We start from the raw sequence: 25,023 nt of genomic DNA, 5'->3' as shown, positions 1-25,023 counted from the left end.
CCTAGGATTCACACCCGCCCATTCCGAGACCGCGTTCGTGCATATTCGGTTTATCTTCTCTCACTGTTTACCATTGCTGTTTACTACTTTATATTACAAAATGTGCTTTAAATATTTTTATGTATTTTTTTAACAATTGTAAGTAATAATATTACTTAATAACTTTGTTTATAAAAGTTTACTAAATATATGTTATGCACCAACAGCTAAAAATATTAAAACATTTTTGTTAATAAATTTACTTCCTCCTTGATTTCTTCCTAGTTAGTCTAGGCTTTCACAATTATTGTTTTCGCACTTAATCTGTAGCGAATATATTTTTAAAAATCGGTCCATTCTGTTAAGTAAAAATTATGTTTTTTTTTAAATCAATCAAATAGTAGGTACTGCATTTTTTTATTTCCTTAAGTTAAAATAAATCATATTCAAATAATATTTAAATTAAAACTACAATACAATTACATTACAAAATACACATAACTAGTAATACAGTGTGTAATTTTTCAGTCTTTTCGATAAAACTTTGATGTAAAAAGGGAAGAAATATGAAAACTAAAAGTGTCTGTTTCAACGAGTACAAAACAAAAGCACTTGTGCATCATTTTTACCCCCTGCTATGGCATTGTAAATGATGACTACCTATTGTCACCAGGTTTGGAGGTTCTGGTTCTATTTGCGGGTCGTTGCACTGACGTCTGTACCGTCTTACGATGGCTAAGCTTGTAAGAGTCACCAGCATTAAGAAACAGTAAACTAAGTACAACCCATAGCGTCCCATTTCCATTCTATGTATGTGTGCACTGGTTCCCTCCGAAAAAAAAAGTGTGTGTTGGAAGATTCCCTATTCTCGGCGAGTGAAACGACGAGAAGGCGAAGAAATGATTGAACGCGTTGACTTGGGAAACGAGATCACCCGAAAGAAAACCCACTACTTCGCAGAAAACTTTCACCGCTTTTCTCACTTGCGGAAAATTCGAGGTGTGGGCCCCAGCGGGAAGTATACCCATGGTTGCCATGATGATGTCCACTTACTCACCCTCCATAGCTTAACATATCAAGAAGACAGTAATATTCGTGGATAATAATGGCACCGGTGCTGTGCAGCTAAGAGCCGGACGAGCAGCTGTGATGAAGTGTGAGTGAAGCACGGGGTTGCTGGTGTTGTTACAGATGGTGCTGCTGTTCGCCCTGGTGGCCGTGTGCTCGTGCTACCCCGCCGAGCCAGCGCCTGAAGCCGCCCCCGCGGAGAGCCTGAAAGGATCTGAGGCCGTGTACCTGGCCGCCCCCTACTCCGCCTACTCCGCCTACTCCGGCTACGGCCTGGGAGTGCCCGCCGTCTACCCCTATGGCGCCTACGGCACATATGTCTACCGCCGCTGATTCCCCCTCCCCTTCCTTGCCGTTCCGTCGTCTCCTGGCCTCTTCCTTTTCTTCTAAAATTATATAGTGCTGCAATAAAGTGTCTTACTTCTTAGTTGGACTGTGTTATCTGTTTATATCGGTTTCCCACACAATTGTTTGAACTGCCTTTAAAAATAGGCCTACACTCAAGTAGGGTAAATGAAAATATAATATTTATCTGCAGAGGCCTAAGCATTTTTTTTTCTGGCACAAAATAACTTTTGTGACAAAAAGTTTAAAGAACTTGACGCCGTCCCCGTTGCCTGACCTGAATTTTACGTGAATTAGAAATGTTTTAATGAATTTTGGTCTCAAGGGCGGGGTTCCTGGCCTCGTGGCTGCAGGCAGGGACGCGTCGACAAAGGACTCCCCGGGCTGTTATGGCCTCCCAGGACGCCTTATTAATAAAACACACACATACTTTTAGTTGGTTTATTCCGTCGCACACTTTACACGTTACACGCTCACGTAACTGGCCGCTTCATCGTCGACCTAAGCTCCACGCGCCACCCTCTATTGGCGGACTTGTTACGGCCACACGGTAACCCGGTGGCAAGTACGTTGATAGGGGTTGTTCCCGGCGAGTTGCGAGTGGGGTGCTCGGGCGAACGGTAAGTCTGTTCCTACTTACGTGAAAGTCTGCGGAACGCAACGTGAAATGCGTGGGCGATTGGTCATACAAAATTACTTAGTACAAAACACTACACTACAGTCAATGTGGTTAGTCCCGGGTTCGGACCAGGTCCGGGTGTCCCACACAGGTGGTTATACAATGGCGGCTACTCCGCGTGGTGGCTGGGGCCACGTTATGCTGGGTACAGACGCGGCGGAATCCGGCAGGATATCGCACTCGCGACCGTGGCACGTCCCAGTTAATGACTCGTCTTAACACTTAGGTTCGCGTTTGGCGCAGTGCCGCCCCGCGTGGGCGAAGAACTATTTTCCGAGATGGGATTTCACTAGCGTGAGGCGCAGGTGCCACGAGGGGTCACCTAATTGATTACATAGCACACGAAAAGCCCGTTATCGGGTTACACATTATATTAAAGGACCGTGCGAAATCTCGAACGGCCGATTTGGGCTGACCGGGGAGCTGAATTAAACGGTTTGACTATATTTACCTATTGTAGTGACTGGTGAAGTTGGCGCGAAAGTTGAGAGCTCCCTGTGCGTGGGCTGCCGGCCCTGGCGAGTGCTGGATGGCGACTGACTAACCTCCCTGGCCGCCGGGGCCAGGGAGGGGGGAAATTCCGCGGGAAACTGCGGAGCGCGGGAAGATGATTTCGGCCAGTTTTGTGAATGATAACAATTTACAAAAAGATTATTAAATTAACATTAATTATTAGTTACTTTACAAGTATTAGCTTTAGTTTATCTCATCAAATGCATGAACAAATTATTTAGTTGCGCAGTGCCACACCCGGCCGGGCGCTTTGCACACGTAGGGGGCCGTGACTGACGTCACGCCGTTCGGGGCACTGCACTATGTTGCACGCACGGGCGCGTTCGAGGCGCGGCACTGATCAGGTGTTGAGGACACATAACGGCCTGTGCTCTCAGAGGGAGCACTGACGGCGGCGTCAAACTGTTGTGGCAGAATTTAATAATAAACATATATTATGCAATTCTTCAAGAAATGAACAATTGCAACATTTTAAATCCCCTAGGACATATATGATTCCAAACATAAGGTGGGGGGGAAATCTTATGTACCCTCATGATTAAGATAACAAATACAAGTTTTTTCTCTATTACTTTACTTAAAATAGATTTTTTTAAAAAATGTTATTTTGCTTGCTGTTCCTGGTATGAAACAAAAAATGAAAACCACATTATTATCCCGCAGTTACGAAAAAAATTTTCATCCACAAATAGAAACATATTTAACTAAGTAATTAACTGATATATAATAAATTCATGCACAAATTTTTTGAACCATGGTAAAGACAATGGAATATTCTAAAATTTGGCTTAATTTTGTTTCGTTATGCTTATTAATGTGCGCAGCTAATACTGTAAAGCTCTTCAGGAAATGGTTTACAATGTACCGGTACCAACGACCTGCCGGCGCAGTGTTCTGGCCGTATGTAGCTCGCCGAGGCCCTTGCCAGACTGTTGGTTTATTTTTTTTTTTGCAAGATTTGGAAAAACAAACTTTGCCGTGGTCGTTTGTTTATATTGTTTTCCAGACCTGCTGCGGATATTTACGGTAAATTTACTTTGACGTTAACATTTAAAAAGTTCGTTAACGGTAAGTTTCTGGTCGGCCGGTATTCCTTTAAAAATTGGAACATCGGGTGGTGGCCATTGCGGCTAGTGGATGCGTTTATCTGGCGGTTCCCGATAAACGTTAATAGTGATAAATAACTTCAGTGCGGGCACGTGATTTACGTCTTAAAACATTGTTAAGACATCGAGGCCACGTATTTCTGAAAATTCGGTGACGGAGAATTACTCCAAGAGGCAGGATATTAGTATATCCAGTACGGTAGGATACATCCTTACTGCTGATGCTTGCATACCCTATAAACATCTGCGAAGTTAGCAACGGACACTCAGTGGTCCAGACGTTTTTTTTTTTTCATCTCCCTAAAAAGCCGAGCGAACTATTTTTTTCCTTCTTTTCGTCAGAAACTTATGGTATTGCCGGCCATTCTAGAGGCACCGCTAGCCATCCATAATTATTTTTATTTTGAGGAAATGTGTGCCTGGAACGGCCTTGTATTTTATTCTAACTAATTTCAATAAAATATTGGTTTTAATTTTATTATTTACAGTTCTCTTATTTATACACCCACCTACCAGACTCAAACGTTCTCTTTTTCTTTCGAGTCGATTCATAATTTAAATGCAACAACTGTTGAAGGGTTTATTGATCAGTGTTTCGTGTATTTGTTAAATACCATACACCAAAACTTCACACACTTGTAAGTGTACTCCAATACCTACTTATTTTAAGTAAGTACCTACACCTACATTTCTGTAAGTGTCTGTGTGTACAACTTACAACAAATAACTTTAACTATTGGAAGTACTGGGACGACACAAAGCATAAATTCCCAGGTAAGAATCCGAACCCAGTTTTACTGCAAACACCATTTTGTAGTGATAAGGGTGTTATCATGCAAATATACAAACTTACAAATTTCTGTAATTTTACATAATAATTTTTGTTCAGTTTACCAAAAAAAATTGGTTGTCTGTAAAGTCGGTTTACGGACGATAGGGTAAATATGTAGTTGAGCGGTATTTGCGAAAACAAATGTTAAAAATCCGAAAATACCTTTATTAGACGCTCTTCAACTTCCTCTTTTCATTAAAAGCGGCGGAGGTAAGAAATTCCAAATACTTTAGGAGATCTCAAATTTTTAAATTTCATCATATTTAGTTGAGCGGTATTTGCGAAAAAAATTGTTAAAAGTCCGAAAATACCTTTATTAGATGCTCTTAAACTTCCTCTTTTCATTAAAAGCGGCGGAGATAAGAAATTCCAAATACTTTAGGAGATGTCGCCGTTCTTATTTTGCATACAAGACCTGTGTTTATCATTTGACCGTTGCCATTTTTTTATTTTGCCGTGTGTTTGTGAATGCCTAATTAATGAAAATGGTCGATTAGGTCAGGTCAGTTACATTATAAATAATTTGAAACTAAGCGTACATTAGAAATAATATGAAATTATTTCAATGGTTCTTTAGTTTTAAAGTATTTATAATGTAACTGACCTGACCTAACAAACCGGGACAAAGGATGAACAGAAACAACTCACGTAAAAATTTTTTGTTACTTATTACTTGCGCAACAATAAAAAATAAGACTTTAAAATTAGAAACGTTAAAAACTCGCCTAAGTTGGAGGCGGTAATTAAACACAGTTTTAAAACAATAAATGAACTAAATAATCACGTATTGGTTCATTTGAATTCTGGCCTATCACGATCAATCACGTGACATCATTATCCAATAAAAAAAATAGATACTCGTAAACAAGAAACAATGCGGAATACCACATGAATGCACTGGTGTAATTGTGATGAAATTTAAAAATTCGATATCTCCTAAAGTATTTGAAATTTCTTATCTCCGCCGCTTTTAATGAAAAGAGGAAGTTGAAGAGCATCTACTAAAGGTATTTTCGGATTATTAACATTTTTTTTCTCAAATACCGCTCAACTACATAATATGATGAAATTTAAAAATTCGATATCTCCTCAAGTATTTGGAATTTCTTACCTCCGCCGCTTTTAATGAAACGAGGAAGTTAAAGAGCATAGAATAAAAGTATTTTCGGATTTTTAACATTTTTTTTCGCAAATACCGCCCAACTACATATTTACCGACGATAGTTTAACGTGACGTAATAACAAAACATTGATGAAATGATTGCATACTTTTATGAATTATAAAATTGAATCATTTTTATTGAATTATCACTATTTTGTATGGATACAAAGGAGTGAAATGAAATCTACATTTTAATTGAAAAATTTACTTTTATTTGCACTCATTAATTCAAATATGTTTATTACTTTAACGAAGAGATTTTTTTAACTATAACATTTATACATGTTTGCTATTTAACTTCTTCCAATCTGTGTTATTCTGTTAAAGACAGGACGATGATAGGAAAAGTAGGAAACGAATGGGAGTGTTTCAAGTTCAATGTGCCTCGAGTTTAATGTTCCAATCGAGTGGAAGCGAGATAGATGTGGCGCAAGCGTACAATGAGCGTAACGGGATGATGTGCATTACGGGACACTTTTTCGTGCTTGCAAACGGCATTCATCGATTTATTAGACGTCACGTCAAAAAAAATACCTCTCAGGTGTGCAGTAGACCAGCGCCGCTAATTGAAGCTCGCCTCTCCTGAAAGTTGATGTATAATTAACAATTATTCGTGAAGGTAGCACATGAAACTCTGCGTTGTGGTGAGTCCTCGGAGCGTGGAGGGTTTCTGTCGCGTGCAGCGTGTCCGGGAAGCAGCCAGGCGCAGGTCTGATGGACGACGCAGCGCCGCTGGGTGGGATGACGGGGTCAGTCCAGTGCACCGAGACCTGTCCTCGGTGTCACGTGACTGGAGCTGCCGCCTCACGCGTCGTCCTCGTATCTCCGGCTCCTGCTCAGAAAACATTGCTGTCGGTCATTACAAGAAAACAGTACGGCAGATAATCGTCAAGAAAACGAGTAATAAGCAACGAGTGGTCACATTCTGTACAAAAGGTAAACGTTACCTTGAATGTGTATTTTAAATATACATAATCATGTACTGTGAGTTTTACTAAATGTTATCGTTTTAATAACGTGATCAGATATTTTGATGAATTTTCTTGAAAAAAAAATGTAAGTAGATCTTCAACGATTAAGACATTCCTAAAGCAGAAAAAAAAAGTGAATGTATTGCTTAAAACTGGTGAAACGTTCGGTAACGGTACGTCAACCATGTCACATGTCTCGTTCCGTATGCCACGCCTTTATTTGTTCGTGTCTCCCGGCAACAAGTCCTCTCCTAGTTCTCACGCGCCGAGTTTGTTTCTCCAGTTGCTTGTCATTACTGTTATTGTTTGAGGGCTTCTCAGTGTGATTTTCCTGTCCCGATGGCTCTCTTGCGTTTTATGTTTTGTCTCAATTCTTAACAGATGTTTGCTACATATTATTTGAAAGCGGTGAAATGTCAAGCTAGTTTCCATGCTATTGGGATCTTGGTGATATCCTAATCACGCCAACACGCGACGGCACCTGGGGGCCCGCAGAACACCTCAGAGGGCTGAGGAAGGGGGTAGCAGGGAATTGAGAGTAGCGAGGTCGGGCTGCTGATACGGAGAGGTATGCGCTGCGTCAGTGGGTCGCGTCCCACCCGGGGGCCGATGGCACAGAAGGCCCACTGGCCTCCCTCGCGGCCGCGCTTCAGGTACGCTCGTGACGGCATGTCTGCTCGACGGTGATAAGTCGAGCGAACGCGTCACGTGTTTGTTGTCCAGGAAACTTGCCAACATCCACACATGAACTCTATTTCACAACAAGATGTAGTTGGCCGGCACTCCGCGGCCTGGGACTCCTCGCGGGTCCTTGGTTCGATGCTCGGCTTTGGCGCACGGACCGCGAGGCCAGCAATAGCTGTGACGACAGTACAGTTCGCGGCATACCGTGTCGCAGTGTTGTCTGATCAAGCAAACAGTCTTGAGCACAGGAAACTCGCCCCAGAAGGTCGTACCTGAGTGCTCTCGTCGCGGTCCTCGGAGAGTCCGTGGTCCATCCTGGTCTCGCCTCCTGCAGTACGTATGAGAGCCTTCCTCTCTGCAAGCACAGCGAGGCACGCCTGTTACTTGCGCTCCCAGAAGCCCCGTGTCCTCAGCGATCCTGCCCACGCCTGTAGAGTACTGCTTGGCACCACTCACCCACTGCTCGCAATATCAACACCCAGAGGCGTATTCAGCTTAATGTCTTCCATGAGAAAGGAGGAGTCTTTCGTTATTCGCCAACTATGTTTTAAACATCTAACCTCGGTAACTAGCAAATTCACGTGTTCTCATATTAAAAAAATTAATTTGTAGTATGCGTTCCTTGAGTGATTGCCTTTCTTTCGTATTTTACAAACCCTGCCTTGTGAAAAAAAAACCACATGGCAATGCGTCGCACTGTTCAAGGCAGAACGTGATAAATATTCGCTTTTCACGTACGTCCTTTCTGCACCTGCTGCTAGAATTCTCTGCCTGAATCATAAACGTGGTTGCCACCATCACTCGCAGATGGCAGCAAGAAACAAAAACGGCTCCGATAAAAGCGAAAAACACTTTAAAAAAAAAATACAGAACCCCCTGCTTTGGACCTGATTTTTCGACAAGGAATTCTATTGAAATAATGCCAATCTTGATAAAATTCATTAAACATGTTAATACTATGGTGTTTTCCTTTGGCTTTGAGAACTTTGGTTGCACCATCCGCGACAGACGTCTGCACCGTGGTTACACATCATTTCCGTTCCATGCGACTTCTGTTCCATTCACGAAATTACTCCCGCCAAATGCTATTGCCGAGAGCTTAGATGTTACACATAAAAAAATGAGTCACGTCATTGGTTTACGAGCCTAAATTACAGGCTACCCATATTTTTGTTTGTACACCGATAACATGGCTTTGAAGTGGTTAACGAACACGCCAAAAAAACACGTCCAAAGTTGTGGAACAAGATGGCGCAGAGGCAAGGCACTCGTCCAGCATCGGGGATTCGGCGCTGCCCGCAAACACAGCGACGGCCTCTGCTCCGCGTGGTTGTGAGTGCTCACCTCGACGTTACGCCCCACAGATAGCGACGTTGACGGAGGCTTCGCCCCGCACTCACCGCGTCCCTGATGACATGTCGCGGCCTCACGAGGCGCACCCACGGCCGGTCCGGTCTCGCGAACAGATGGCGGGAGCGAGGCAGCCGCCCGCGCCCTCTGGCGACTGCGCACACGACACGTGCATCGCTCACCACATGATAAGGCCGGTCCACACGCAACGTTTTGTACACAGCTTTTACTGCGCAGGCAAAACTGTGCAAACAAAAGGTTGCAGTTTATCCGTGTCCACACAACACAGTTTGCAGCCAAGTTTTATCCTATCAGTTGCGAGAATTCCTTACTTTGGCCAATTCTTTCTGGTATACCGACCTCAAAGAATTATTATTATTATTATTATTTTGTGATTTTATCTCTGTTAGCCGCGATGTCAACCTCTTTGTATTTTTACACAAGTGCTTCATACGCTTGACTTTTTTTTGTCCCTATCGCTATATTCTTTTGATTTGACCCGCCACAAACACGGACAGGACTTGTACAGACCAATGAACTCTGTTAGAAATTCACGTGAACTCTGTCGCAAATCGGTCATCGTTGAACAAATTACACTGTTTCGGCACAAATACCGAGGGAGAACTGAGCCCCGTGTACGGAGAAGACGGAGGAAGTGTCCACACGCTACGACAAGTCTTTGCTGGTCGACTAAACTGCGCGGACATAAATAGTACTCTTGGCCACAGTTTTCCTTCTCCGTGTTCCGTCTCCGCGCAGTTCACAAAAATGCACAGTTTTCCAGTCTACACGCTACATCTTGTCTACAACGATGTGACCTGCGCAGGTAAATCGTTGCTGAAAACCATGCGTGTGGACCGGCCTATATGTGCAGGGCGGAGGTCAGGGACGGCGCTGTGTGGGGGGCGAGAAGGCGAGATCCTCGCCGCAAGCACTTACACTCGTCCGGGGAGAACAATCTTTCATTCCAGTCCACACCTCACCTTTGAACACGTTCCATTTGTTTTTGTATATATATTTACAGCTACATTATTGAAGTAATTTCCTCAAATTTTCAGTACTCATAAAAATCATATAAAACCAAAATTTTGACCGTGACTTTTTAAGACTTAGGAATGTGTTAATTTAACCTTATATTTTCCAAATTACAGACTCGCCATTATAACTGGGAGGTATTCCATACCACCGCCCTTCCCTAAGTTCAAAGCTGCGCCTTCCACAGGATAAAAAAAAATGTAAGCGAGTCTTTCAGTAGTCGCCAGAGATGTGTAACATCTAACCTCAGTAACTAGTAACTTCATGTGTTCTTCGTTTTGCAAACACACATATTTCGTGCGTCCGGTTTAAGGAAATACTGTGGTTGTTTCAGCAATTTTATGATGAGGAAATGCAACACGTATAAGGTACCTACATACCAGGAACACGCTTAATTGAACTGTATGTGTTAGACGCTACTGTTTTGCTGCAAGTTGTGTATTTTGTTTTGATACCTGCTCTGTCTATTGGTTTGGAATTAAATATCATGGATTGTTGACTCCCACCTGTTACTTCAGTTTGCTCTCCTCACGGGCGCAAAGGGGAACACAGTCTGAAGTAATCTGGCTGACTACCGCCCTTTTCTCGGTTAATGAAACCTTGAGTGGAGGACGTTCGAACTCGGGATTCGAACCCACGGCACGGTGTGCTTTCTTTGCCCTGGTTACATGCCTTTAACATTCACATCGGCTGACGGCGGCTTGCTTTCGGTGTGTTTGTGTGTTGATCTCTTTTGTCTGTTCTTCAGGTTTTCTCCATAACATACAGTGCCAATTACCTCCAAATTAATTATATAAATCAATCTTCCCCATCGTAATAATAATTTAAAGAACGCGCATGTTGCTTAGTATTTGAAATTTCAAAGTTGTGGTATTAATCCCTCTTGATCCTTATTTATTTATAAAGTTGGAATGCATTAGGCCTAAAATGCAAATGCCAGACGTTGTAGCAAAACCTTACAGAGATGATGTGATCATTTTATTTTTTTCCTCTTGAAGCTCACTATTTCTAACATTTAAGTAAAAAAAAATGTTTTCTCGGTTGTGATTGGATAATATAGGAACCTAAGCAATGGTACTCTCGCAGCGACCCCGCTGTGCCTGTTACCTGGGTGTATTGGCTTTATCGGAGGATACCCTAGTAAAGCTGGTTCATCATCATCCTCATCTTCATCCTCATCCTCATCCTCGGAACACGAGGACTCTGCTGTTTGCACCTGTAAGAAAACCACAATCATGTAGCACCATTCTGAGTTTATGATAGGACAAAATTTGGTTTGAGTGCTGATTCATTTCTTCCTTGTGAACGAGTTGGCTGTGCACTCAACCACTTAATTCCAGCTGGCTGTGTTGTAATGTTACAGTTACAGCCACTGGCGGATTCCGGGGGGAGGAGGGGGGGGGACCGCATAGTGCCATCTTTACCTACAGCTCAACATTTGCTAATACTGGTGAATAAACACACCTTAAACCGGAATCACAAAACCTGAATGCATTGGCCATATTCTTTCAATACTGAGCTTATACACCAAGCGCGGATCCAGAGGAGTTGGGGTCGGATAGAGAGATATCCCCCCCTCCCCTTCACGGAATCAGATTTGATTTTAGAGTTAATTTATGTTAATTTAAATACTTACATTAACGTGTTAAACTTTTTTTTTCATCAAATTGTTGTAACTATTAAAGTTTTGTATTTGAGACCATAAATTTCTAAACCTTCCAAGGCCAATCCTTTGACTTATTTAATGCCATGTTTTGCAGCTGCATCCTTTCTTTGAACGATAGCCCCTCCATGCAAGTGTCGGTATGCGACATGAGTCCACGGAAGGGGCTGAGCACTCACGGGAAGTGGCGGGGCGACAGACGTGGGCGCAGACAACCCCAAGACTGCGCGTCGCTCTTCCTGAGGCAGGCCTTCCTCCGCTGGGCGAGTCACGGCGACCTCGTAGGGGGAGTCTACGTCGCCTGCGAGTACAGGCACACACATGTTGCTGTCCACACACAGTCAGTCTTCTCCCGTTACGGAGCGAGGTGGTGCAGTGTGGTAAGACACTGAACCCAAGCTCCAAAGAGCATTTCAAGCTTACAGTAAGCACGAATCTACAAGCTTGCTAGATTCAATAAAGCTTCAATAAATCTTACTATTCTCCCCCCCTCCCCCCACACGTTTAGCTTAGTTCAAGCTTCAAGTTTGCAGCAAGCTGACAGAAACTTGATTCGTCCATAAATATCAAGCTCGAATAAAGATTTCCTCGACAAGTCAACTAGGCTAGCCTCATTCCAGCTTATTGCAAGCTTGCGGATGTAAGCCTGTGACATAATTATAGAATTTTAGGTTGAAAAAAAGCTCATATCAAGCTTTCTCAGCAAGTATAATTCAAGTCACTCAGCAAGCTTGCTACTAGCCGAAATGCTACCTGGGTCATGTTTTAATCCCTGGTCCCTCCATTCTATTTTCGATTTTCCAAGTTTTCCCGAAACCACCTTAGGAACATACTGAGGTGGTTCATGGCCGGTTGTTTCTCCAAAATTTCCCAAAGATAACCGGATATATAATAGATGTTCCAAATTTGTACCCCATATAAATTACTTAAAGTAACTCCTTTTCAGAAATAAAGCATATTATCTTACAGCAATTACCAACAAACATACTCCAATTATATTTCTGAGACATAATGCATAGCTCCAATGGATGTTCCACAGACATTCTGAGGGAATATATCATGGACATTTTGTGGGTATATTCAACGGACAATCTGCAGTGATATTCCGCTGACATTCTGCATGGATATTCCTAGAAATATTGGTAGTCCCACAGATACACCCGGGATGTTCTTGTGCTGCCTGAGTCTGTTCTGTGTCGTCAGAAGTTGCCATTTGTAATGACCTGGTGGTCGATGAGACGTTTACATTTTCTTGTAGCCTTACTTGTGCCTTACCTCCGTCGCTCGTTTATATTAAGGTCTTAGGTGTTTCAGGATACTGTGCGAAATTCCCAGTAATGTAAGCAGGAATAAGGGAGAGGGAAGGGGGTGAGAAATTTGTTATAGCATCGTTTGATGTTCGGTTGCATAGAGTTCATTTTATTTTACAGTCATTGATAAGTAAATTTTAAACCAAAATAAGCCCCCAAAGCCTAAAAATTTTCTGGTCATACAATAACCCTGACATTTAAGTCAAACCATACCTAAGACTCTATTTCTGAAGCTTTCATTTTCAAATTCTTCCAGGGATACCAGACCCTCTTCCTGCCCAACTTCATTAATGAAAAAAGAATATACTGTATCTCTGTTATCAATGTGATCACAGAACAACAATCTTCCCGCAAATAAATTTAAGTCCGCCAATGCAACCAGCAAAACATATCATCTATACCTCCCCTTTTTCAAAACATCAAAATAGAGAGAGAGAGATGAATGCAGCGAACTCACACATGCATGTGGCTCTGAAGCATTCTGCAGCAGTCACCTGAATACATGGTTTGTCAATCAAATTGCTGGGTCAGCCAAATATTCCTGGTTCGATTCCTTCCCAGATTGAGTATTTCTCACTGGTTGAAAATTCCTTTCCTTGTTCAGGGCATGGAGTTGTATTTCCCAGCCTCTCTTTTGCAGAAGGCAATGGCAAATCACTGCAGAGTTATTCCCTCAAGCCGCAGGTATATTGCGGTATTAATCACACTGTTGCCCAGTATCATTGTGCTCAGGATTTAGTACACAACTCGTTTTAGCTAAGCACATATCTTTTTAATAGTGACTTAGAAAATACTAGCTATCATATGCAGTACATAATTGTGTAATATGAATGCTGCTACCGAGTGCATTTTACAGAAAAAGAATAAATTTATGTTCAGAAATTTTTAAATAATAGGTAAAAACTTTCATTGAATTAACTTATGACTTAAGGGTGAAGATGGGTATATAAAACATAACCTTGTTAAAGTGATTCTCAAAAATATGTAAGTACACCATTCAAAGGCATACTAATGATTCGAATTTAAAAAATAACATGATTGGGTATTTGTCTACTTAATAAAACTCTGTAACACTGACTCAATGACTGACAGACAGACAACACATAGACTAAACCAGTAGACCTAGAAATTTTACACTGGGAGGAAATATTTCTTGAGTATCCTAGGGATCCACTAAGAAAGGATTTTTATTTTTCGAATTTCCATCCCTAAAGGGGTGAAAATAGGTGGTAAAGTTTGTATGAAGCCAAATACCACTCACTACCCCACTCATCATGACTCTCTGGAACTATAGGACCTACAGATTATAAATTTGGCAAGTGTATCCAAGGGAAGTCGTGAGGGTGTTAATTAAAGATCAAAATTTTGTATATTTCAATGATATTGCATTGTTGGTGCTTTCTTCGTCTCCATAGCAACAACTACCATTGAATTAGTGGTGCATTCTGCATCTCCTAGCGACGTCTTTTACATTTTAATTCTTAACTCACTTTTAGCTCTTAGCTACCAAGGCAGGTTGCATGGGTGTTAAAATTCAAAATTTCACATATTTCAACAATAATTCATACAAAATTTTGCGGGACTTCAAAGATAATAAATTTATGTTCTTCAAGTATATAAGTATACATCCTACTGACTTGAAACCATGCAGCGATGTTCTTTACATTACATAGCCTTCAACTGAAAACTAGGTTTTCCAAAAATCAGCTCTCAAGGGTGATTTAGCCGGGGCAACACCAGGTAATTCAGCTAGTTTTGTTAGTAAATAAATAATTTAAACTGATGCTGTACTGATCTCTCCCAGCCTAACCTGTTTCCTGAACCCCCGGCCCAGGGACGTCGGAACAGGGGGGGCAGCAGGGGCGAGTCGCCCCCGTGCTGTTATGCATGGGGGGGGGGGGGGCGAGAGTAGCATTTCGCCCCCCTCCTTTTCCCAGAATAAATGTTTGGTCCTAGTAGTATTTTTCTCAACCAGTAGTTACAAACGTTGCATTGGTGATCACATTGATTAGAAAATCATATCTATTGACATTAAATTCCAAGACCGAATCTAAGGGGTAGATCACATGGGTTAGGTTATTTGTCACCCACTACCCACGATATTTTAATCCATATTTAATACATACTACGTCATCAATTTCTTGGAATGGTATATTTAATATTTTGGTTTGGAAACTCAGTAAATAGCACAATTTTGCATCTAAAATTCCAAATTTTTAGGACTGAGGTAAGTGTGACACCCACACCACCCCCCCCCCCCCCCCCCCCACAAGAAAACGTTCCAACGTCCCTGCCCCGGCCAGTTGCTGGTCCCGGACGGCCGAGGCCTCCTCACTTGTGGAGGGGAGTGCGTGCTCCGGTACACAACAGTGCCAGTTAGGACGGACGTACTTGCCGAGTCGTGAACTGTAGGTTGTACTGAGAGCCGGCGGTGGAGACTGAGGTGCCACACCGGTGGGACATCACCACCCCTGAGGGGGATCTTTGTGCACGCTGGCGCCCGGCAAACCAATTACTCCCTCAGCCCGGTAGCGGCCGGGAGAACGACATGGCCCTGCACTCAGGTTCAATTTATCACTCAACTGAATCAGATCACAGATAATATACCCACCTCACCCCCGTGTACTTCCTTCCCTGAATTATCAGCAACTCAATATTATCGTGGTAACAAAAGTGGCGATCTCACTGGCTGTGTGCTTCCCAACTGAAGTAGGTACCTGGGTTGCACGGCACAAGATGTGGCGTTGGCAGCGCCGCTATGCTGTCGAAAAAAGCTCCCGTCCGCACATTCAGTCGAGGTTCCGGTTCCTGCAAATGTATCAACGTATACTGCACAAGCAGCATTAACCAAAAGTGGGATTGGTGAGGACTCTCGATAGTTGTCTCAAAAGCCTCGCATGCAAACTCTTCACAATTTGGTCAGGTGTAAATAAATGCTTAGATGAGAATGCTATTACATCTTTTTTGAAAATAAATTGCCAAATTTTTTTTCTCATAACAATGCCCTGTTTTACATTTTCTGTGCATAATGGACAGGGTTCTTTTAACCTAAATAAATTTGTTGAACCTAATTATAGATTTACAAATAAACCATATTTATTTACATCTTCTTTATTACCAGTTTAATAAATTGTATATTCACAGCTGAAACTTTCCAACTTCGACAGCTGAAAAGAGTAGCTACCTACTGGCCTAACTGTAGCATCACTACGTCTAACATATTGAATACTTTAGGGGGAATAATATTTAAATTCCGTTAATTGTACAGAAGGCACAAAAAATCAAGGGTAACATTTTTGACATTTAAGCTGTTTTTGAGTTGAAATCACTCAATAGAATTTTTAACAACTCTTTAAAAATAAATTATGAACAGAAAATGGTTGCAAGAACTTCGCCATGTTAAATTTTCAACTGGAATCAAGCACATTAGCATAATTTCTTTATTATTTGTTGGGAGGAGGGGGGTCGCGAATAGAACCACCACTTTTCCTACTGTTTTGCTTCATTTTTTATCCTTTAGTTGATGGGAATGTCAGATTTGTTTTATATTTTTTTTTTTTTAGGATTTCTGGGGTGTTTATACACCCAAATATCCAGATGAAGAATAAAGCTGTTGACATAATTTTATGACAAGTATTTACATTTATTTTATTGTGTTATTTACTGAAGTAAACAATAAGCGGAGACTTAAAAATATATTATTTAACCACATACTTGACATTTTTGTATCCCTGTTTAAAATCTAGTTTCAGCATCCTTCTACCACTTGTTTAGGTGACATTGCACTGGGTCTTCATGTTATGACTCGTATGCAAGTGCTGACCAAGGAGGCAAACTGGAAGAAACTATTTCCAACGCTCATTATTAAACACAAGTATGTTCATTTTTCACAAGACATTAATTAGCGTAATTTTTATTTTTCTGAAATTCTGACAACTAAACTATATTTGTACCAGGCAATAAACGAAACACATCCGTTCCCAGTTTACAGGCAATGGTATTTTTCGTGGGTTGTTTTTACAGTGCTCAAGGGTGTTTGCAGAATTTCACTGGGTTGGTGGGAAGGGGTGGAATAGAACCTCTTTGCCCAATGTTTGCTTTCGCATTATTTCCTTTTGTTGATGGGAATGATAGAATTGTTAGGATTTTGGCTGGGGTGGGGGTGGGGATATATCCCACCTCCCTTGTGTTTGCCCGTCAGTTGTCGAATAGGAAGTACATGAGCGGTACGTATACAGCGTGTCGTTTCTAGGCAGGAGGTAAAAGTCCAGTGGACTAGGTACTCCATAGAAAAACTGCACAAGTCTCTGGGTGGTACCCAACAGGATACACACTCAGAGATTCAAGCAAACAAGAAAAAAAACTTGTTGTTTATTCGTGAGCAGGAGGTCGCAGTCTGGGAAGGACTCTCTTAAGAACTCGCGTTTATTTAGGTAGGTGGTGTGTTTTTTAAAAGTATTTATCATTGTATTTTGTATTATTTCTGCGGTGGAGTCGATGTGTTCTTTAAAAGTAATTTATAGTTTGTTATTATTAAAAAAACTTTGTCTATTTCAATTTTAAATTCATCCCAGTTAACGACCGGATGTTTACAGAGGACCGTGGTAGGGTGTTTTACTATGTAGGCTTCCAGAATGCAGTGTACTGGGAGGTGGTCTGAATCTAATTCTGGAGGCACTTCAAGGTTAATAATATATATGTTTGGAATATTAGTTATAATGATACAGCTGTTGGAAGCCTTCTTTTCACAGACGAGAGAGCCAAACTCCCGATCGTGCATCTTCAGTTTTTTTTTTTTTTGTTCATTGTAAAAGGTTAGGTTAGCTACATTATAAATACCACTTTAAAACATTGTGGACGGTTGATTTGGTTAGGATAGCTACATTAAATATACTGTGAAATCATGTAAACGGTTTCCTAGCCCTGGATAGTAACATATTAAAAAGTTATTTGCTAAGCAACCATAAAATGATTTTACAGTATTTTTAATGTAGCTATACTTACCTAATATATCCAACCATCCACAATGTTTTAAAGTATTTATAATGTAGCTAACCTATCCTAATCGACCGCAAAACTTAATGCCACACCGGTTTATACAATGAGATAGAACGGGAAAGAAAAAAGCAAGCATGAACTTCGGGTGTGGCTCTCTCGTCTGTGAAACAAAGGCTTCCTATACAGCTGCAGTGGGGAGAACTCACAGGAAGCGGGACACGCTCTATGCTGTTCTGGCCCAGTATGTTTCTCCAGCGATCAAAGAGGTCGTTTGGGAAGCCTGAAAATACAAGTAGAGGAACACACTGAATGTCACAATTTAGTCGCAGAAACTGAAGCAGTATCATTTATTTGCGTGTCTCGTTTTTCTTTAGACATCAACACTAGTTAACCATGAGGGGTTTTATTTTACACAGAAGCAAGTACCAATGCCGACATCAGTATGGAAACAAGGACAGCACTGATCATCTTATGCACAAGGCAAAGTTTGTGAACTGAAGTGTAGTCTTTAACATGCATGAAAACTATGGCTCTTGAAGTGTTGACCCTATAATCTTATCTCCTGAAAGAATAATTGAAGTTACAGGACCTGTATGTTACAAAATTGCACTGTGGCTAGCTAGAAATGCTTTTTTGATGTGTAAACACCCAAACTCTTGGTATACGTCATTTGGAAGGAGTAATTTCGTGAATGGAATGGAAGTTGATTGGAACAGAAATGTGTAAACATGGTGCTGCCATCTGTAGAAGTTTCAAATATCTCGAAAAGATGGTCGACCCACTAAATTCATCCATATATAAATCTTTCTTGAGCATTGTATGATATAATACACTGCCTATAGGTAGAGTCCCGTAAAAATGGTTTTATTTTTCCTTAAATTTCGTTTTGAAAAAATCAAATTTCGGTTTTATTTCGCTGTTTTGGTTTTTCATGTTTACTTTAACTTTTGAGAATGGTTTTATGACCTACAAGTTTTGCTTGGCTAAATAATAGTGGCACGGCGTATACTCGTATACTGCACTCTAAAGTCAACACTATTGGCAAATAAAAATTGTAGGCTTGAAACAGCTCGGCACGGCCCGGTGCCGCCTAGCGCGCTGCCTCGGCACGGCCCGGTGTCGCCTAGCGCGCTGCCTCGGCACGGCCCGGTGTCGCCTAGCGCGCTGCCTCGGCACGGCATGTCTCAACTTAGTATTCTTTTAATATTTCTTGCTGCTGTTCTTTGTCCCGTTGACGCCGTATTCACTTGCTCTGCGGTCGTATTGGATTTGCTGAGAAGTGTAGTTACGGCAGTTAAAGGTCACTGATTTTGCTTATCAATCGGCGTAGTGCCATGTGTTCATGTTTACGAGTAGTAGAGGTGTAAAAGTAACGAAAAAAAGTGTACCCGTATGTATTCGTTACTATAACAATTAGTACTCGTTACTATCGTGTCGCTACGTTACTCGTTACTTCTGATACCGCATAACATGCAATGTTATTTTGCAGCAACGAATCGAGTCGTATTGCGTACGCGTACAGTATGACGTCACGTAAATAATAATAAATAGAATATAAACAATTAACAATATTTGATAATTAACAGTTTTTGTTAACCAAGAAACAATTAAATCTCATTAGAGCGGTTTTATTATATTATCTCTTTTAAGATAAAAACAACAAAAAACGTGAAAATACGCGATAATAAATAACAAAAACATACATATTTCTAATTTGTAAAAAATACTTTCTTATAAACAGTAAAAAACTTGGACGACAAATTTCCATATTATACTTAATAAACAAACATCGTTCTTTGTAACGTAAATTCATCGAATATGCGCGCGCATGCGTAAAACATACGAAAAATGCGAGTAACGAATAGGGATGCAAACGATACATCGATGTTTTGAAAACATCGATGTATCGTTCATGAAACATCGATGTTAGCATCGATGTTTTGAAAAGCGATACATCGCCGATGCATCGACGAAAAAGTCCAAAAACATCGACATCGTTCATCATTAAAATTGCCCTAGTTTTTTTATAATATTTTGTCTATAATTTCATGAAAATTTATTGAATATATAAAAACATTACGATACGACATTTAGTTTTTAAGATACAATTTATTTAACTGTCTATACTTACTATAAAAACCTACATTTTTAAGTAAGTATCACAAATGTTGTAAATACTGAACTATTTGGTTGATTTCAGTATCAATTTTTTTCCAGTACTTTAAAGATGTGTAAAATCATTTGGAAAAAATAAATACTGTTAAAAAAATTTGTTTGAATAAGAATTTTCTTTTAAATTTATAAAAATATAGGGAAAAAGCAGCGAGACTTTATGGACAATTCATAGCTTGTTGTACATACAAGCTATTGGTATCTACCGATACGGTCTCGCTAGCCCTAATGAGAAAATTAATGTAACATTTTAAACCTGCACTTACACTTCATGCTTTTCCCCTATTTTTTTCAATTAAAAATAAATTGTGTAAAAAAATAGTTATTTTTAAAATGATTTTAGACTTCTTAAAATACTGGGAAAAAAATGATAAGGATACCAACCAAAATGGTTTAGCATTTGCAATATGTATTTATACTTAAAAATGTAAGTTTTATAAGTATAGAAAATTAAAAAAAAAGTTTCTTGAAAACTAGATGACGTATCGCAATGGTTTTTTGGATAGATAGATCTCTCATGATCTTTAATATTTACAATATATTCATGAAATGATAACTAAAAACTTATAAAACAAGGCTGTCCGGGCACACACACGGTGCGGAGAGCTTCAGGAAAAACGTGATTTGAAAACTACTCAAGATATCCAAGTGGGGTCTGTTTACGAAAAGCATTTGAGTGTTCGCTGAATGCCGAAAGGTACTTTTGAATTCTGATTAAGTTTTTAAACTGTGTTTTTAGTAGAGTGAAAATTGGCTTAAATGTTTTTTTTTTTCGGAGTAATTTTTAGGCATAAAACAACCGATACAGAATCTTGAAACCACTTAAGGGCAGTGCAGTACACCTTTTTCTTCATTTCTCCGCTATATAATGTTACGGTCACCGCTCAACTTTCACAGTTATCCTGTGACGACGAGACGAATGCGCGCCAGTTCAGAGCCTTGCGCTTAGAGGCTATACCGCGCTGGAAGCACCAGCGAGCGTCGCGCTTATCATTCCGCCTCACTAACACACATAAACCCCGAACAGACGGCCAGTTTTACATACATTTGAATTACGGACATGCCCTTCTAATGTTTACCTTTATTTCTGCTAAAGTTGTGAAGCTGTAGTCATTTAAATTTGTCCACAACTCTTTGAAGTTTACTGAGAGCTGGTCAAGTAGTTCATGCGGATTTTTAAGTTTTTGGTAGCAGACTTTGCTTTTAATACATGTTTTTGTTCTGCATGAGACACGACTGTAAATGGGTTGTGGATATTGTGGTCAGGAACCTGTAGTAGGTATGGTTTTTGGCTACATACTATAGTTTAAATCATTTTGGCATGTTTTTCCTGATATTTAAAAACATCGGTTAAAACATCGATGTATCGGTTGTCAGAACGATGTTTTTTGACATCGATGCTTTTTTCGTTTGAACATCGATGTTCGTGATATCGATGTTTTTCAGAGCGATGTTGCATCCCTAGTAACGAAATCCAGCCGTGTGTAACGTTTCGTTACTCGATACTAGATGGCGCACCCGTTACTCAGTCAGTACCGAATACATACAGTTTGCTACACCTACAGCTCTAACGAGTAGGTTGCCAAGCCAGTCAAACGTAGTTGAAAGCATGAGGTTGTTAACTGTTCAACATGAAAGGAAGAATTAAAATTTTATATTTCTCTACAAGATTAATGTGTAAATACAGCGGGTTGAAAATCATGGCAGCTATATTGTGTTGAAAACATCGCCGGTATTTTTTATTAACTTTGTGTTGATGCTCAGGTACATTTTTCTCTTTTTAATTAGTTTATGATTGCAATTACTGCTTTCGTTTCAAATTGTAATGATTACGTGACGGGAATACTGTAAATCATTATTTACTTTCATTACAAAGCGGCCATGTTGAAACTTAGAAAAATGGCGATGTGCCGTCAACGTCGTGTTTACTTGTTTTTCGCGATGTCTTGCATGGGTGGTCTAATTCATTATTATCAGTTTTATTTCTCGATGCTGTGCGATTTCGGTGTTTTGTCGCGAATTAAGGTAAATTGCGGTGTTATTTCGCGATATCGCGATTCGCGAAATTTCCGTGTCTCTACCTATAGGCATTAAAAAATAAAACTTTATAATAGTAAGACTATCCTTAAACATACACGTATCCTTTGTGTTATAATTTACTGTTGCAAAAACAAATGATGATACATTAAAAAATTTGTAAGAATCCTGCTCTCTCCTCTTTCTACATTGAAATGTAGAGAGAGCGGAGTTTTAATCATACTATAGAGACACAACAAATTTTTTGCCTACATATATTTGACGGCATGTTGAATAAAAAAATTTCATGATAATTTTTTTCTGTTAAACCTTAAATGTTGAATCAGCTCAATAAGGTTAAGGTTCTTTGTTGAAGTATTTACAGACTGAGTTAAGTCATTTAAGCAAAATGTTATACATACAAATAAGTACTTAGTATTATAATGTGTGTTTTAAAATGCTTCATGTTTTGTTTAAATGTAAGTAACTATTGAACTGCAACTTTATAGAACCAACAAAATGTTAAATATCTTTAACACCATGGATGTTCCCACTCAATTTCCTGGCCAATAAATTATAGGCATTTTTTAAGTTGTGATTATATCTTGTTATGACTATTCAAGTATAAAAAATGTATTCCAAGATAGTGTCACTGCCATAAAGTTTCTTTTGTAATGCAATATGCTCAGTACATGCATGGGTAGCCTACATGTTGTCACGCGTGGGTTCGTCACTTTGATGACTTGGGCTCATGACTACAGTAATTTCTGCATGCATGCACATCAGACTTTCAACCTGTTAAATTTCCATTGTGTAATGCGCTCTCATTTTATTGCATTTCTGTGCATACTAAAATGTTTGTATATTTATCAAGCTCAGCATTATTTTAAAGAATTTTAAATTATATTTTGTCAGTGTTTCGTACTAAAAATTTATTTGCAACATGAAGACACATGTATTTGCTAGTTACCAAGGTTAGATGATTAAGATCACTGGCCGAGTACTGAAAAACTGGGTTACATTTTTATTTCACAAGAAACTACATATTCAATTTCATGGAGTCCCAATTTGCACTGGGAAAAATAGGCTTAAAACCTCTGGTATTAAATTAAAATGTTTTTCATAAAAATCACTGGAAAAATGCCCATTTTGGCTATCCTATAGAGCTTCAAATTATTACTAACTAGGTACAAAATTATTTTTAATGAAAAGCCATGCAACAAAAGTTTAATTTTTTGTGCAAAAACATAAAAATTACAAATTGTGTTTTTTTGTAAATATGTATTATTTATAACCTAACACAATTCTATAACAAGACCCTAAAATCTTTTTCTTATCAATCACTAAGCCAGACAATAACACCAACAATACATTCATAAGCCTATTTGACACTTGTTTCAAACTGCTACCATTAGAGCATTGTATACTTAGGTTGTGTCAATTAGCAGGCATAAAACAATGCTTATATGTTGTTAACCAAACAAAATTCTAATTTTGAAGAAGGCAGAAAGAAGCAGAAATAGCCAAAAATAAAATAAAGCAAACAATATGGGTTGTTTCCAAGAACAGGATGTCAGCTAAAAATCCGTGAATAGAGATGTTACTGTAACTTCTGCAACACAATTTACACACTATATTTGACTCACCTAGAAAACCTTTCTTCATTTTGTTTATGGAGTTAGAGGTTTTACTTAAAATTTAAAAAAACTGCTGAAGTTTTATTGTTGCTTGGCAATACTACAAAGTAGACATTGAAAACTAAGAGTATTATTGCAGTCTTCTAGAGCTTGTGTACTATGAAGGTATTGGTCTAGGGCCATCAGGAGAAATTTAAGGGCCCGGGGAGCAAATTGGATTGTCCTCCTTCCCCTTAGCAAATTATTAATGTACTATTTTCAAACCATACTATTGAAAAAAATATCTAAAGATTTAACTTTATAGTAGCCATAACTGTAAATGTGTTCAGGAAAAATTAACTTCTAAGATTTTAAATAGTAATATAATTTTAAGAGATTTTAGTAAAAACAACCAATCCTGAATATTCAATTTTGCATTTTTTTGGTCCATCCTGTATTGAACCATTGTGAATATGCTAGACACAACCGTTAAAGCCAAAACAAGTCTGTACAATATGTGGTAGTTCAGCAAAAATTATTGCTTATATATTTCCAGCAAAAATAACCATTGTGGACAGACTTTTTAAGCAAAAATAAGTAATGTCCTTAGAAATATTTAATTTATGCTCTCCTATACGTATTCTCAGGCTTTTTTTTAAATTTATGTTGTTTACTTGTTTTTTAATCAATTCCGTATCTATACACAACAAATAAAGAATATTTCAAGCTCAATATTTTAACTATATCTGCAAGAGAAGTGAGGAAGTGTTTTTTGTGTGACTGCATAAGTAATTCAGGCAAAAAGCAAAAAAATCCAGAAATAAGTTGTTTTTCTTGGGGGGGATACTAAATTCAAATTTGTAGTTATCCAACAAAATGTCATGGTGAGTTTTGAAATATTCTACATAAAAAAAAAATCACATTGTTTTTGGGTTTATAAAGTGAAACTTCTTTGGGCGTGACGGGAGTAAAATTTCAAGGTCGATTTTTAATGCAAGGTTTTGTGAAACTTTGATATGCCCCCCCCCCCCCCCCCCCTCCCTAACTTAAAGCTATGAGTGTGTGGGAGGAGTCTGAGTAGGAAAGACTTTACACTCTAATCATGCAGGTTATTAACCACACAGGAGAGGTAGCATGCATCATCAGTTGTCACATCGACGTCCGCTGCAAACGAGTGCATTGGCAGTGTGAGTGCAGCGGAAGGAACTACCAGAGGTCGGCGGGAGTGTTGCTGTGACAATCTTTAAAGCCAATAGGATGGTAGCTTTTCTGGGGACCTTCCCTTGTACTGTGCCGTGGCTGGCAAGTCATCGCTCGGACGTTGCCTTGAGAGGTCGCGCTGGCCAGTGACTCAAGAATTTATTATTGTAATGCGAAATGAATTTAATGGCTATGGTCTTGGCTGCTCCAACGTTTTTTGAACATTTTATTTTGAATTTAATTGACCGGCAGGAGCCTACAAGGCAATAGCAAACTTTAGAGTCGTCCCAAGAACACATTTCCTTTTTTGTACCATGGGTTAGA

The 25,023-nt window shown here is 39.6% G+C and overlaps 2 protein-coding genes across 7 annotated transcripts in view; one reads left to right on the top strand and one right to left on the bottom strand.

The window, feature by feature from the left end:
• Positions 1-1,465, top strand: part of LOC134542093 (uncharacterized) — a 31,765-nt gene extending 30,300 nt beyond the window's left edge. The window contains exon 3 of the mRNA XM_063386016.1: positions 1,171-1,465. Within this exon, the coding sequence (XP_063242086.1) occupies positions 1,171-1,380 (210 nt within the window). The 3' untranslated portion in view covers positions 1,381-1,465. The remainder of the gene's footprint in view (positions 1-1,170) is intronic.
• A 4,408-nt stretch (positions 1,466-5,873) lies between these two features.
• On the bottom strand, positions 5,874-24,441 carry LOC134542185 (coiled-coil domain-containing protein 96-like). Of its 6 annotated transcripts, XM_063386241.1 has the most exons (8): positions 23,530-24,441; positions 17,902-17,975; positions 15,415-15,505; positions 11,567-11,688; positions 10,832-10,940; positions 8,740-8,843; positions 7,612-7,694; positions 5,874-6,516 (listed from the first exon to the last, which is right to left on the bottom strand). In XM_063386241.1, the coding sequence occupies exons 1-8, from the start codon at positions 23,546-23,548 to the stop codon at positions 6,489-6,491; spliced, it is 630 nt and encodes a 209-aa protein (XP_063242311.1). In that variant the 5' UTR covers positions 23,549-24,441; the 3' UTR covers positions 5,874-6,488. The 6 variants fall into 6 exon arrangements, with proteins under 6 accessions (XP_063242311.1, XP_063242308.1, XP_063242307.1 ...); XM_063386238.1 differs by lacking the exon at positions 7,612-7,694; XM_063386239.1 differs by lacking the exon at positions 23,530-24,441 and having other exon boundaries at positions 6,400-6,516; positions 17,902-18,228.
• Between the last annotated feature and the right edge of the window lie 582 nt (positions 24,442-25,023).

Source organism: Bacillus rossius, assembly GCF_032445375.1.
Source record: "Bacillus rossius redtenbacheri isolate Brsri chromosome 4 unlocalized genomic scaffold, Brsri_v3 Brsri_v3_scf4_2, whole genome shotgun sequence".
Classification (NCBI taxonomy): Eukaryota; Metazoa; Arthropoda; class Insecta; order Phasmatodea; family Bacillidae; genus Bacillus; species Bacillus rossius.
This window is presented reverse-complemented; position numbering and strand designations above follow the sequence as displayed.